The sequence below is a fragment of the Myotis davidii genome, unplaced genomic scaffold (assembly GCF_000327345.1).
Source record: "Myotis davidii unplaced genomic scaffold, ASM32734v1 scaffold233, whole genome shotgun sequence".
Lineage (NCBI taxonomy): Eukaryota > Metazoa > Chordata > Mammalia > Chiroptera > Vespertilionidae > Myotis > Myotis davidii.
Window position 1 is genome coordinate 2,458,852 of NW_006285917.1, and position 15,136 is coordinate 2,473,987.

The 15,136-nt window shown below is 46.5% G+C and overlaps 1 protein-coding gene across 1 annotated transcript in view; it reads right to left on the minus strand.

Annotated features, from left to right (window-relative positions):
* Positions 1 to 15,136, minus strand: part of ACVR1B (activin A receptor type IB) — a 21,736-nt gene that overhangs the window by 4,974 nt on the left and 1,626 nt on the right. Inside the window, exons 2-8 of the mRNA XM_006757062.2 lie at positions 13,419 to 13,658; positions 12,146 to 12,394; positions 8,558 to 8,788; positions 5,821 to 5,988; positions 4,450 to 4,606; positions 3,602 to 3,726; positions 358 to 488 (exon numbers count right to left, since the gene is read on the minus strand). Coding sequence (XP_006757125.1) covers positions 358 to 488; positions 3,602 to 3,726; positions 4,450 to 4,606; positions 5,821 to 5,988; positions 8,558 to 8,788; positions 12,146 to 12,394; positions 13,419 to 13,593 — 1,236 coding nt within the window. The 5' untranslated portion in view covers positions 13,594 to 13,658. The remainder of the gene's footprint in view (positions 1 to 357; positions 489 to 3,601; positions 3,727 to 4,449; positions 4,607 to 5,820; positions 5,989 to 8,557; positions 8,789 to 12,145; positions 12,395 to 13,418; positions 13,659 to 15,136) is intronic.

Sequence of the window (15,136 nt, forward strand, 5' to 3'; positions counted from 1 at the left end):
CGGGCTGGAGAACCTAGTGTGAGAGCATGGCTACAGAACCTGGCTGGAGAACCTGGAGAACCTGGCTGGAGAACCTAGCAAGAGAACATGGACACAGTACTTGGCTGGAGATTGTGGCTAGAGATCCTGGCAAGGCTGCTGATCAACTGAACGCTGTCTCCGTGTCATTCCTTCTTCGCCGACTCCGTCCACACCTTTGGGGACCCCTGGACCCGCTGGGGCTGGACCCCAGCAGTATATAATGTCATAACACAGTGGTATTATCGTAACAGACACACTCAGGGGTTGGACCCACTGAATGGTAAGGTAAAAAAGCATGCAGACGGAAAAGCAGCAGGAGGTAGGGGAGCTTCCTACCTCATAACTCTGCCACCAGTTGGGGATGTTGGGACGCAGCTTCTGGTCACATACGACCTTGCGCATTTCCTCAATGGAAGGGTCAGAGGGCACTAAGTCATAATATGGCAGCTGATATTCTTCATGGACTCCTGGAAGAAAAGAAAATGTCCCCCTGAGTTACCAACAGAAGGAGGAGATGAGTCAAACTCCAATGAGAACAAGCACACTGCGGCCCGCACACACCACGTCCCACTAGGAGGGAATGGGCTCCCTGGAGAGCTCGGTGGATCCAGAGATGGGACAAGAGGTACAGATGATTAGCCAGAAACATCTTTTTCATACCAAACGGCAAGAAAACTATCAAAGACTACTGAGGTCAAGTTGACAGGCACCAACTTGAAAAGCTCCCAACCAGTCAAAGATGAGAACATTTATGCAATAGTAAGATTAATAACTTTAATGGAAACAAATATTTAAAATCCACCAGTTCAAAAAAAAAGTCTTCCAGTTCATAATTATACTAAACAGCAAAACCCTCAAAATCAGTCATCTTTGTAAGATGATAGGTAACACCTGTTATTTCGATAAATGGAAATCAAGTATTTTTCCTGCCGTTCCTGTTCAAGCTATCCACCTTGGTAACCATAGAGACAATTAGGGGAAGTTTCTCTTCCAAGAAGAAATCTAGCTAATACATGAAGGCTGACAGAATCAGAATATGGGCATTTTTCAACCTCTAATGAATTTGGACAGTGATCACTGATGGCTAGTAATATCACAGAAACAGAGTTACCAGCACTATGTGCCTTGTAACAGAAGAACTTCTGGAAAAAAAAATCTGATTGTAGTCATTGAACGTAACTATCACAGAAAATCCACAGGAACACATGAACTCTATGAAGAGACAAACAGGAAAATTTATGGGACAAAAGACTGGATTCTCCAATTAAAAAAACCATGGGGGCGGGGGCCGGAAATGGGATGTGAAACCTATCCTATATAATAAAAGGCTAATATGCAAATTGGCCGAATGGCGGAACAACCAGTCGCTATGACACACACTGACCACCAGGGGGCAGACATTCAATACAGGAGCTGCCCCCTGGTGGTCAGTGCGCTCCCACAGTGGGAGCGCCACCCAGCCAGAAGCCCTGAGCCGGGTTCATGGCTGGTGAGCGCAGTGGCACTGGCGGAAGCCTCTCCCGCCTCCATGGCAGCACTAAGGATGTCCATCTGTTGGAACCGCGCCCCCCCGCCACAGTGCATGAATTTCATGCACCGGGCCTCTAGTAGATTATAAGAGACTTACGCAATGCATCAATCAACTGCAACAAATGAACATTAACCCTAATTTTGAACAAACTGTTCAGGAGAAAATTGGGGAAATCTCAACATTGACTGATGTTAAATGATATTAAGAATTAATGTTCATTTTAAAAAGCATGACAAGAGTATTATTTTTGGAAGTCAGAGTTACACACTGAAATATTTTCCATAATAAAAAATTAATTTAAAAAATTCAATGTGCCCTAACCGGTTTGGCTTAGTGGATAAGCGTTAGCCTGCGAACTGAAGGATCCCAGGCTCGATCGATCCACAGGTGATCAATGATTCTCTCTCATCATTGTCTCTCTCCCCCTTCCTTCCTCTCTGAAATCAATAAAAATATATTTTAAAAAAATCCAATGTAACTTTCTCATGCCCTTTTCCAGGAAAAATTCTGCTATCCGGAGCTAATAGGAGAGACTTTTAAATAGAGTCCGGCCAGACCAGTGTTGCTCAGTGGTTGAGCATCGAGCTATGAATCAGGAGGTCCACCTTGGTAACCACAGATACAATTAGGGGAAGTTCAATTCCCAGTAAGGGCACACGCCCTAGTTGCGAGCTCAGTCCCCAGTGTGGTGTGTGCAGGAGGCAGCTGATCAATGATTCTCATCATTGATGTTCCTAGCTCTTCCTCCCTCTCGCTCTCTCTCTCTCTCTCTCTCTCTCTCTCTCTCTCTCTCCCTTCCCCTTCCTCTCTGAAATAAACAAAAAGCAATAGAGTTGACTTGGTAGTTATCTCAGAGGTAGTTAAGAGCTTGAGCTCTGACCTCAATTTACCACAGGTTGAATCCTAGTTTATCAGCCATATGATCTTGGGACAAATTAGCTAATCTCTCTTTGATTTGTTTCTTCATTTGCAAAATGGTGACAATATTAGTACCCACTTTACAGGTTTATAGTAAAGATTAAACTAATTTATACATAAAAAGGGATAAATGTTAGCATTATTATTATTATACACTTAGCCCCAATTTCTGGATGGTATGAGGAAGAACAAATTAAGTTACTCAGGTTAAGATCTGTGTGACCAGATTTTCTTAATCTGTTTTCTGTATATAAGGATCAAAATTTTAGATGGACAATTCTATGAATACCTGGGTGCCTTCTCCATAATTTGGATCTTACCAAAATTATTAAAGACAGAAAAAGATAGTAACACAGAAAGGGATCTAGCTGGAAGACTCACCAGTTCTTTTTAATTCATTTCACTTAATTCATTTCCCCTGACTGGAATTTCTTACATTAGAGATAACTGGCTGAGGGCAGGGCTCTAGTGGTTCCTGAACTTGAGGGCAGCATACTGGAAAGTCACTGTAAAATACTGATGTACTAAGCTCATGATAAAAATGTTCTCAGCTAAACCTGACACTACCTTTTACTGGATTCTGACATAAGTGAGTAGTTGCAAACTCCAAAGATTTAAGAAAAAGTACAAGAGAAAAACTCATTTTGAGAAAATTCTACACACTGGTAAGCTTTATCCTACAAATTGAGAAATTACCACTATTAATTTGTCAGTGAAACCCATGTTCCCCAGGATCTCAGCTTGAGAGCCAGTGTGTTCGCATACAATGCCTCTTGTATCAAGGAGACCGCTGCAGGAACTCCGTTCTATTCCTGCCCAGGACTTTCGCAACCTCCAGGCCCAATAAGAACAATCTGTTTTTAACATTTTTAAAAAGCCAATAGGCCTCCAGAATGTTCACCACAATGTAAAGCACTACTTTAGAAGCTGGTCCAGAGAGCACACACACCCTTCGCACAGCTACCTCCAGGGTTCCCTCATATGTGATGAGAACGCTGTGACTGACGGAGTCTGTCACTAGGCATCCGGCAGGTTGTAACAAGAAAGGAGGCAGTAGCACACCAGCATCCTCAGGTGATCAGCATCCTAGATGGGGAGGCAGGAGCAAGAAAAGGCAGAAGAGAAAAGTACCTCCAGAATTGCATCTTCGAGCAATCTCCCAATATACAAGCCCGAGGGCATAGATATCAGCACATTTAAAGGAGTCAAAGTGCTTCATGTTAATGGTTTCATCAAGCACTTCAGGGGCCATGTATCTGCAACAGCAAAGGAAACATGATCATGCCGAGGAAAAGATGACTTCTCTCCTTAAATCAAGGTACTGACTTGGAGACCCTCAGAATGTGGGTATTACCCCCCAAAAGTCCCTTGGGATGAGGAACTGATCAATGTTTTTATTGCAAACTCCCATATTTTGGATTCGAATCTAAATTCTTCAGCATAGCTTTAGGAAGTAGCATAGGCCACTCTTATTTGTACCTCTACTTTTTAACATCAAGATTTATTTTTAGCATGTTTTGATTTCTTGGCAGAGGTATTTGTACTGTGGGTCACAGGGCACTAACAGCATGTAATATCTAGTTACTACTGGGGTCTTGGACTTTATTAGATGTAGCCACAGTGACGGGTTGAGCTTAAATTTCATTCTGTACTTCTTTATCTGGTACAGATAATGTGAAAATTATTCTAGACAGTCATCAAAGTCCCTCTCAGCTCATTAATACTACTACACACACACACACACACACACACACACACACACACACACACACAGTAAGGCAAATTAGGGGATCACCTCAGGCCTCACAATTTGGGTCCTGGGTCATTCATTCATTCAGGTCAAAGGGGAGGGAAAAGCAGCAAAACAACTTAATGAAATTCACTGAGATTCAACGGATAAGCAGACCTTCTCTTACTTCCTCCTGCACAATGAGGAAGGCACACATGGACCACTCAGGACAGGCAGAGGGCCTTCCTACCGTTTGGTTCCCACCCTCTGATTTGGGGCAATGTCAATGGTGTCTGTGACTGCATCATGACGGACGGCCAGGCCCAGGTCTGCAATTGCGCACATGCCATTTTTCTTCACTAGGATGTTCTTCGACTTTAAGTCTCGATGAGCAATTCCAGGCTTGCCTGGCAAAGAGAAAAAACAGGGACCTTTAAAGAAAGATCGTAAAAATGTTACAAGCAAGAGTCTACAGCCAGACTGAATGTTAGGAAGTCCCGTGAGTTTGAGTCCTGGCTTTGCCTCCCACTAGACCAGTAACCCTGGAAAAGCGACTTAACCCAACTATACAGACTAACACCAGTACTGACTTCACAGAAATGTTGTGAGGAGTAAATGCATTAATGTAGGTAAGTGATGAGCTCAGAAGGGCATTGTATTAGATGCTATTACCATGACTACTACTACTACTCGCCTTCCCTGAACTATTACGCTCCAGTACTGAAGTGCTGAGGAATTCAAAGAAAAACTGCTGTGTTGGCTATGTGTTAGAATCAAACAAAATTACCAGCAATTAACCCTCAGAGTGCCAACCAATATCCTAGGAACTATAAAATTGCCAAGGCAATTTTGCTGATTTTACAGCAAAGCCATCTGTCAATAAAGAGTGAACTACTAGCACCTAATAGAACGCCGCAGGAGGAGCGCAAAGGCGCGCCCAGCACTTTTGGCGAAAGACAGGAGGCGCGCGATCGCGCTCCCCGGCACTCTAGGGGTTAATAAAGACTGCTGATACCCCACAGAGGCTAGAAACACGACCAAACTTTTAATGCTGGTTTTCTGTCATGGCCATGGCCGCAAGTGCTGTTGCCCTGGTCAACCAGGCATCAGGGAACACACCCTGCCACTGTGACAAGATCCAGGATTTCCTAAAGAGCTGACAGTACAGTCAACAACCAGGGCTGGTCAAGGCCTTCTGCCTCCAGAAAAACCTTCCTAGACTAAGGAAGCCCAGGGCGTAATCCACCAAGCAGTCTTTCAGCCAGCTGCCCCCAGTGAACGTGTGAATTACTAAACTGATGCTCCTGTCACAAGAGCCCCCTGCATCGTCTTAGCTCCTGTGCATTGTGGACTTCTGAGATGCCTGCTCAGTGAACACCAGCTCCAATCCCCGCCACTTTCCCACGAGCCCCTGCGGCGGTGCTGGAGGTGGTGGGAGAACCCCGGAGACCCTCTTGTTCTCACTCAAGTCAAGTCCAAACCTCCCTCCTTCAGATTAGACGACAGTTCCTGAGGTCCAGCTCCAATGTTCTCAGGAAGAAGGTGTCTGGGAACCAAATCAGGATGGTAAAAGCTTTTAAAGGCAACCCAGCATTGCTGCCCCTCGGCTGGGTCCACTCACCTTGGGTGCCCACGATCTCCATGTGCAGGTGTGCCAGCCCACTGGCAGCAGACAAGGCCAGCTTAATCATCCCCTCGATCGTCACTGTGTACCGGTTAAGATAATCAAACAGGGAGCCATGCTCATGGTAGTCCGAGACGAGCCACAGCTGTGTCCAGGTGCCATTATCTGCAGAGAACCACAGAAGAGTTTCAGAAAAGGCACAACCACAGAGGTTAAAGCAGGAAGGAAGATGTGCACCCCATGGACTCCAGTTGCTCCTGAACTCCCACCTCTCACCTTCACACCTCCGGGGCCTCCTCTGCGCCCGTTTCACCTGCAGGTGTTCCAGGCTCCAGGGAGGACAGGACAGCATTTCGTTCTCAGACCCGCTCCCTTATTTCTCGCAGGTGGCTTAGGGTCTGGACAGCGTCCCACTGTAACCCCAACTCTGAAGTGAGAGGCCTCCAGAAGAGGAAGCGTACGCTCAGGGAGTAACACTGCTCCCGATCCTGAGGCGACCCTTCTCTACGCTAGCAACCACCACTGGCTGCGCCCACCCCGCCACGGCGGAGGCTCCGCAGGCCCTCTCTGCAGAGACCCTTTTTTGACAATGGATTTATCGTGTACATGGGTTTCAGGTTACAATTCTATAATACATCATCTGTATATTGTATTGTGCTCCAGTCTCCTTAAATCACCATCTATGCCCCCTATATCCTCCCCTACCTTCCCCCACCCCATTCTCTAAGACGCTCTGAGCACAGCCCAGCCCAGCACCTGTCTCATTTGTAGCATTTCTTTCCTAAATCCACTGCTCTTTCCAGGTTATGAGCTCTGAGCAGGAAAGAGCTCCTTTGTGCATTATTGCATCCCAGACCAAAAAACACTTTCCAGGCCATGACGAGCACACATCCAAGGATTCCAGAGAGGTCGTCTCGCCCTCAGAAGAGCAATGGAAGGTGGATAGTATACACTCTTATACATTGTGGGTGTGGGTGTGTGTGCAGTGGGAAGGAGGAGGGGGAGGAAGAGAGGGAGAAAAAGTAAAACCAAAAACTGTCAATCTAATTGGGTTATGCTGCAGTCAATAGGAAAATTGGAAATTGGATTGAGATCTTCTAAATTCCAGGCCGGTGCTGGTTCCAGGACACGACACCGTACTACATATCATGTTAAAAAGGCAAGTCAGAGGAGTCCCATTTCCCCCGCCCCTGGTCCCAATGTGGACTCAACAGCCAGACCGACTCACACAGCTGCCAGGTCATCAAGGGAGTGGCTTCTGAACAGCACTAGCCTTGGCTTCTCTGAACAGGGCTCCACTCAACACACCCCTCTTACACTCCAAACAGCCCCCAAGTCTTGAGGACCCTGCCAATACGTCAAAAGGGAAGACATATTTTGATCCTTTAAAATAGATGTAAGATTTAAGTTGTTTTGTTCAGAAGGAGTAAAAAATTCTCTTCCGCTTCTTCCCTTGTGTATGAGACCAAGACGTTTCAGCCGGGGGAGGCCGAGATCACTACCAACCCCCACAGCAATGTGAGGAATGCGCAGCCTGCTGCTGTTTTAGGAAGGAAACATAAATACTTAGCATCTTCCGTAGGCTTTGTAGACACTAACTTCTAAAAATCGCTGTGCCCTGGGAGCAAACTAGGTCACAACTGCCAGGAGATTCCACAACGGCAAAGCCCATCACCTCATGGTCTCTGACTCCAAGTGGACTACCTCCCCGTGTGTCTGCTGTCCCCTCTTCCCGGGGCCTGTGAGGGCAGGGACTGTGTCTTGTTCTATGGGCAGAGGTCCTGCCTATAGTTGTCAATAGATGATGTTACTGAACTAATGAATGAAATTTCAGTTACCACCCATCATTTCATAAAAAAATACACTCCTCTCAAAAAGGCCTCACAATCTGGCCTCCAGGACTCACCGCCGTCTCTGCTGTAACACAGCCACCCCGTTACTGCAGGTTCCCAAATACACCTCACCTCTGCTCACCTGTCTGGAGTGAGCCTTCCACTGGTTTTGCTTTCTGACCAGCTCCTGCTGCCTCCGCCTCAGTCAAGCTCAGGTGTGCCTTCCCGACCCGCATCTCACCCCCAACTGTGCTCACTAGAACAGCATGTTACCTGATCACACCCTGTAATCCACCGTTACTTTATCCCTTTGTAGTGAGTGAGGCCCTCAAAAATGACAACGTGCCTGGCCCCACAAGAAAGACTCAAAAACAAAAGCAAGAACAGGAGCGGGGAGGAGGAGGAGGAGACAAGGGACCTCGGGTATAAGCGGACCCAACGCTGAGTCTGAGAGCCATGAGGTGGCACTCTGGCGGCAGGCAGGTCACCGCTTTGCTGCACCTGCTCCACTGCAAAACGGTGTCTGCTGCTGGGGTGCCTGCCACAGAACGTGGGCGACGTGCTTTTCTGGGCCGGAGCTGAGGCCACAGTTCTTCCCTCCTGTGGGGCCCCTCAGGGACTACCCGGGGGAGGGGGGTTGAGAGTGTCTTGGAAGGGAAGTGAGCAGGAGGGGCAAGAGCTTTATCCTGTTCACCTGCTTAGCAACTGCTTCTTTACTTGCTAAGTAACCTGGGTTTCCACATAAGCTTTTTGTAGAAGACAAGTTTGAAAATCATTACCTTATTTAGGTTCTCTATGGGCAATAACTATGAAGGCAAACAGAGCTGTGTTGCCCCAGTCACCCCTCCGTCTGGGACCATGGTTGGCTTTAGGACACGCTGTCTCCACGCCCAGCCCTTTACCTTTATTGTCAGCAGCAATAAATCCGAGGATGTTTTCGTGGCGCAGCATGACTGTCTGGTATATCTCTGCTTCCCGGAACCAGGACCGTTCCTCACGAGAAGAGAAAATTTTCACAGCCACATCACCACCCCTCCAGCGGCCGCGCCACACTTCTCCAAACCGGCCCTTGCCAATAATCTCCTGTAAAACGATGGTTCGGGCCACTGTGCGCTGGACAAAAAGTGGTAACCCTATGGACCAAAGGATGGAAAGAAAGCTGACACTGTAATTTTGCTAAACTTTGTAACTCCCACTCTCACTGCCACACTGGAAAAGCCTTATCACCGTGCCCCATGCTGTACTGCTTCACTGGCCATGCAGAGCTGTGGCTGCCCCTGTACCATGTCCAGGTAGCCCACCAGAAGACTAAGCCAGGCAGCGCCTGAGAGTGAATACAGAAAGGGAAATGCCAAGGATTATCTGTTCCTGATCTAAGCAATTTATCCTCTCCGTTAGCGTGGATGACAGATTTTAATATAAACATCTGACCAGATTTATCAACTCTGTAACCAGCCACCTGTGGGCCAATCCATCCACATCTGCCTTATGCTGATGAAGAGGAAAGAGGGCAGAAAAGATGAAAGTGAGGACTTGAGCACTGGGAGCACCTTCTGGCTCTCTGCTCATTCGCCACTAGAGGGCAGTGCTACGTGTCCCATGAAACCCAAATTGTGGTCAGGGCATAATAGGATCTAGAGATCAAAGTTCTGCTCACAGGTGGAGCTCCAGATGCAGAATGGGAGACTACCCATGCTTATTCTAAGATTAATTTTATTGTCTTTCTAGAACTCATTTATTGCCTCATTTGACTCATTCAATGTCTCCCTATCTTACCAATCCACCCCTACTATCATAACTAACTCTTAACTCTCTCACTTCCTCTTCCCGACCAAATAAAAAAATGTTATTAATCCCTAACTCTTGTGGATGTAAATGACCACTTACTGTATGCTTTAGGCACTATGCTAAGGGTTTTACGTAAATTATCTCATTTCCTCACAAATACCTATAAGGTGGGTATTTTTATCATCTCCATTTTACAGATGAGAAAACTGAGGCCCAAAGGGAGAAGGTTACATAACTCATTCAAATGCATACAAACAATAAGTGGCAATATAGGAATTAAAATCTAGGACTGGCTGACTCCAAAGTTCATGCTTTTTAACTATATGCAGTATAGAGCCAGCAAAAAGTTTCTCAACTTAGACCCCTACTCCCCATCTTCTCTGTGCCAGTCCTAGTTCAGGCCCTTCTTTAAAACATTTCCAACTGGTGTTTCTGCCTCCCATCTCACCCTGCTCCTGCCCTGCCACCCACACAGTCCTACCTCACCCTGCCCTCTCTAACAGCAGGTTGGCAAATGAATGAATTCATCCTCCACACCACTGCCAGAACTCCTTCCACAGGAAAAGTTTCAGTAGCTGCCTCTTATCTTGCCAGAAAAAGCACAGCACTCAAGGTCCCTTCCTCCTGGACAGCCTGCCCCTCCCACTCCCAGCATGGCCACGCCATGCCGGACTCTATGGTTCTCTGAACACTCGGTGAACTTTCATGCCTTTTTGTCCTTTTGCTCAAGAGATTTTCTTTGGCCTGGAATGTTCCTTGTTCTCTCATTTCTCTTAAAACTTCAAATTCAGCCTTCATGACCCCTTTGAGTGCACCCTCCTCTGCAGGACCTTTCCCAACAATCTCCATCCCTTTTATCCAACTTTGGGTCAGCTTCCTTCTCATCTTTGTTCATCCTGTATCATCCAGAGGGTGTTCTATACATATTTGTCCATGTGAATTGAAAGTCACGTAAGCAGCAAGGACTTATTCACTTTAAATCCACAGAATTAAAACTCCAACACCTTGGAAGCTCTGCATATTCCAAATTAAGAATGGAGTAAACCAGTGGTCAGCAAACTGCGGCTCGCGAGCCACATGTGGCTCTATGGCCCCTTGAGTGTGGCTCTTCCTAAGCCTTAGGAGTACCCTAATTAAGTTAATAACAATGTACCTACCTATATAGTTTAAGTTTAAAAAATTTGGCTCCCAAAAGAAATTTCAATCGTTGTACTCTTAATATTTGGCTCTGTTGACTAAAGAGTTTGCCGACCACTGGACTAAACCATCCAGAGAGAAATGGTTATTTATCACTTCATCCCAGCTGACTAACCACCACGCACCTTCCAGAGCCTCAGCTAGACTCTGGAAACCGAGCTACCCTCCTCTGACAACAAACCAAGCCACAGGCAGTCAGGAAGGTCTAACCACTGCCCTTCCTCCTTCATCAAAGAACAGGCCATCTATTTTTCTCTCTTCCTAAACGTATACAGCTTTTAATACATCCATCATTTTGGCACACTCTACTGCAGAGCTTAATAAAGGCAAAACCACTAAAATTCAAGAGATGTCAAAGTATTCCTTGTGTTCAAGGAGAAATGTCTGGCTATGACTGATGGTATAATTTCCCTTCAGAACAGTCTTGTCACATGGCAAAAAAAAATACATAAACATGCCCTAACCGGTTTGGCTCAGTGGATAGAGCGTTGGCCTGCAGACTGAAGGGTCCCGGGTTCGATTCTGGTCAAGGGCATGTACCTTGGTTGCAGGCACATCCCCAGTGGGGAATGTGTAGGAGGCAGCTGATCAATGTTTCTCTCTCACTGATGTTTCCAACTCTCTATCCCTCTCCCTTCCTCTCTGTAAAAATTAATAAAATATATAAAAAATACATAAACACAAAATTCTCACAAATATGATTCTGTATGTTTTAGCTACATTGGCAACAATAATTTTGGTGGATGATTTTTTTACAAGAACAGAATACCACCATCACTAAAATAATTGTTTATCTTCATGAAAAGACTTTTGCAGTCACACTCATATCTGATAGCTAGCTGAGCTATATACCCTGAGACCCGAACAATCCAATCCCCTTTTGCCAATCCTGGTCTCACGACAAGGCCCAGTGTTTGGTTCAATTCCCTCATCTAAGGAAGACTCGGTGACCAACAGGCAGGACAAGGAATGGGGCTGATGCCGTGCTGGAAGCCCAAGCTGCCTTTATTTAACGGCATGAAAAAACGCCTGGGCAACTGGAACAAGTCAATGATTCACCAAACCCAGCTTTCAGCTTCACTCAATGTCCTTAAACTCCCCTTGTGGTTGCTCAGGGATCAATGATTAGCTGTCGCCACCTCACAGGAACGCGGCACACTCCTGTTTCTCAAAAGGGGCCCTTAAATTGAGCACTGCACCGCTCAGGTGGAACCAGATGAATTTTAATAGATGTTGGTTACAGAACTTGGAGAGAGGCAGAGTTTCTGGACGAGAGAGGTTTGCACTTGACCTTTGGAATCCCAGGGAATGAAAAATTTTCTGTGATCCCCACCCCCTTATCTTATTACATGTCAGACTCCACAAGAAGGGGAAGTATGACACCAAAACTCACTGCCGCTAGAAACAAGTGTAAGGTCCAGCCTTTCTCAGAAATGCTCCATCTATCCTGCTGGGAAGCAGTGATGAAGGCCAACGACAGACACAAGGCCAGGAGAACTCAGTACCTGAGCCAGACCCTGATGTGGAGAGATCGTAGACAAGATCTTGGAGCGTCTTGTCTTTGGAGAGGCACATCTCACATGAGGGATCTTCCATGTCCAGCCTCTGGCGGTTGTGATAGACACGCTGGTGATAGTTAATGACAAGGAAAACGATGATGATGATGAGAAACAGGAGGAACACTGGGCCGGCAATGATGCCGACCAGCTCCACAGGGCCCCACATGGAAGGGTGCTCAGGCTCCTTGAGGTGACCTGGGTCAAGTGAGAAAGGAGAGGGAAAGAACAAAGAGTCAAAACAAGGGAAGGCGCTGGCCCTATTTATCCCCAGCACCTCCCTCTAAGTGAAATGTCCGTTCCCTCTCCACATGCTCCAGGTGTGTCTGACCTCTCCAGTCTTATGGGGCTGGTTTGTCTGCTCTCAAATGCAAACCTCTTTAGTGCCCTTCGCATCAGTCAAATCCATAACCCACTCTGTAATTTCATGGTACTTTCCCCATCTCAGTGGCCCAGACAGATGCCAGGATCTACTCTTCAACTTGTAACTCTTTTAAGCTCTGCTCCAGTCTCTCTCCTGCTCCTCTATCTCCTCAGTGATGCCTTCTAAATGGCAGACGTGTAGAGGAGTGAGGTCTAACACTTCCCAGCCTTGATCACTGCCCTTTTTGCCTAATTATAGCCCCTCTTTCCAGGATTGCCTTCACCACACCCCAAAAGCTCCCTTCCTGAGGCTCTGGGGTTGCCTCCTTCAGAATCAGTCACCCACCCACTCCCACCCCCTCCTTGCCTGGTTCTCCCACTCCTCAACAGCTGCCTATGCCACGTGGCCACCTTCCAAAATGCAGCTTTCACCTCTGGGACCAACTTGACAACAATCGGCCTCCCTCATCCTCTAACCTACAAACCTGATGTGGGAGCAATCCCATCCCTTGTCACCTTAGGGCCATGGTCGGCAATCTGTGGCTTGTGAGCCACATGCGGCTTTTTGGCCCCTTGAGTGTGGCTCTTCCTAAGCCTTAGGAGTACCCTAATTAAGTTAGTAACAATGTACCTACCTATATAGTTTAAGTTTAAAAAATGTGGCTCTCAAAAGAAATTTCAATCATACTGTTGATATATGGCTCTGTTGACTAATGAGTTTGCCAACCACTGCCTTAGGGAACTTCAAAAAGTTTACCTATCATCAAACAAAGGGATTGGGAAGCGTAGAGAAGGATGAAATGACAGGGGTGCTCCACCTCCAAGATGAGCCAATAGTCCAACAAGGGTGTCCACTCACCACTGGGAACCCTCAGGTCGATCTTGTTGCAGAAGTCAGTATAGCAGCAGTGGGTGTTACGCAGGTCCTCGGAGCTCAGGCAATAGAAGGGCTTCCCAGCAGGGACCAGCTCCACTTTGGGGATGCAGGTACGCACATGGTGCTCCATCCCATCCAGGTTGAAAATGGAAACCATGCAGGCCCCATCTGTTTCACACGTGTAGTTGGCCTGTAGGCAGCTGGTGCATGTACACAGCAGAGCTGCAGGAAATTTGGGAGTAGACATTGACATCAAAGATTAGATCTTATCCCAGGTCCTTTCACAAACTTAGAATATCATTCCTTAGCATCCTTGATGTTCCAAAATAAGGAGCTTTTATAGAGATCGGGTCAGAAAGATGATACTGTCAATGGAGACACAACCTTTTCACCTGTTTATTCAGCTCACAAACAAGACTTTCTGGGCCCCACCATTTTCCTCTAGGTGCTCTATTTTATGCCTCTGAGACACAGAGAACCTACCTTTTGAACTTTGCCTTAGACTTAATACAAATAATTTTGTGACTGGGAAAGACATTTTTCTTTAAATTTAGATGCCTAGTTTCCTGAATGCAGTCAGTATGCATACTCCCATATATTCTTTTGCTGCAATGTTCTTTTTCCTGGCGAATTCTTACAAATCCTTTACAATTCAGCTTAAACATCACTTCCTTTGAAAAGCTTCTCCTGCCATCCCGGCTGAGTGGCTCAGCTGGCTGGAGCGTTGTCCTGTGCACCAAAAGGCTGTGGGTTCGACCCCGGTCAGGGTGCTGAGGAAGGCAACTGATAGATGTCTCTCACACTGATGTTTCTCTCTCTCTCTCAAATCAATAAACACGTCCTCAGGTGAGGATTTAAAAAAAAAAGAAAAGCTTCCCCTGACTGTCCCACATCCTCTTCCTTTAGTCCAGTGGTCGGCAAACTGCGGCTCGAGAGCCACATGTGGCTCTTTGGCCCCTTGAGTGTGGCTCTTTTACAAAATACCAACTTCTGCGCATGGGCCACGAAGTTTCAATCGCACTGTACCTGTGCGCCCGCACGTGGTATTTTGTGGAAGAGCCACACTCAAGGGGCCAAAGAGCCGCATGTGGCTCGCGAGCCGCAGTTTGCCAACCACTCCTTTAGTCCATGGCAAGTACCTCTCTCATGAGGGCAAAAACAATACCCTCCAAAGAAGATAATATCAGTGGCTACCTCATAAAGTTACTGTGAGGATTAAATGAGCTAATGCATAAAAAGGACTCAATGTGTTTAACCCATTCTGAAAGGTCCCTGGATATCACTTTAGAGAGTAATATATGTCTATATACGGTGTGTGTGTGTGTGTATGTGTGTGTGTGTATATATATATATATTTCCCCCCCCAAATTGGTAGTGTATGCAATCATCTCTGGGCCTAGTGAGTTTTGCTGGGTGTGTAGTAAACATAAGTGTAGACTATTGGCAGGAAATTACTGTAAGTGAATTTGTGCCTCTGAAAGCTAGTTCAGCAGCCCTGGAGTCTGAAATACTTGATTTATCTGCGTCCTCAGGTGAGGATTTAAAAAAAAAAGAAAAGCTTCCCCTGACTGTCCCACATCCTCTTCCTTTAGTCCAGTGGTCGGCAAACTGCGGCTCGAGAGCCACATGTGGCTCTTTGGCCCCTTGAGTGTGGCTCTTCCACAAAATACCAACTTCTGCGCATGGGCCACGAAGTTTCA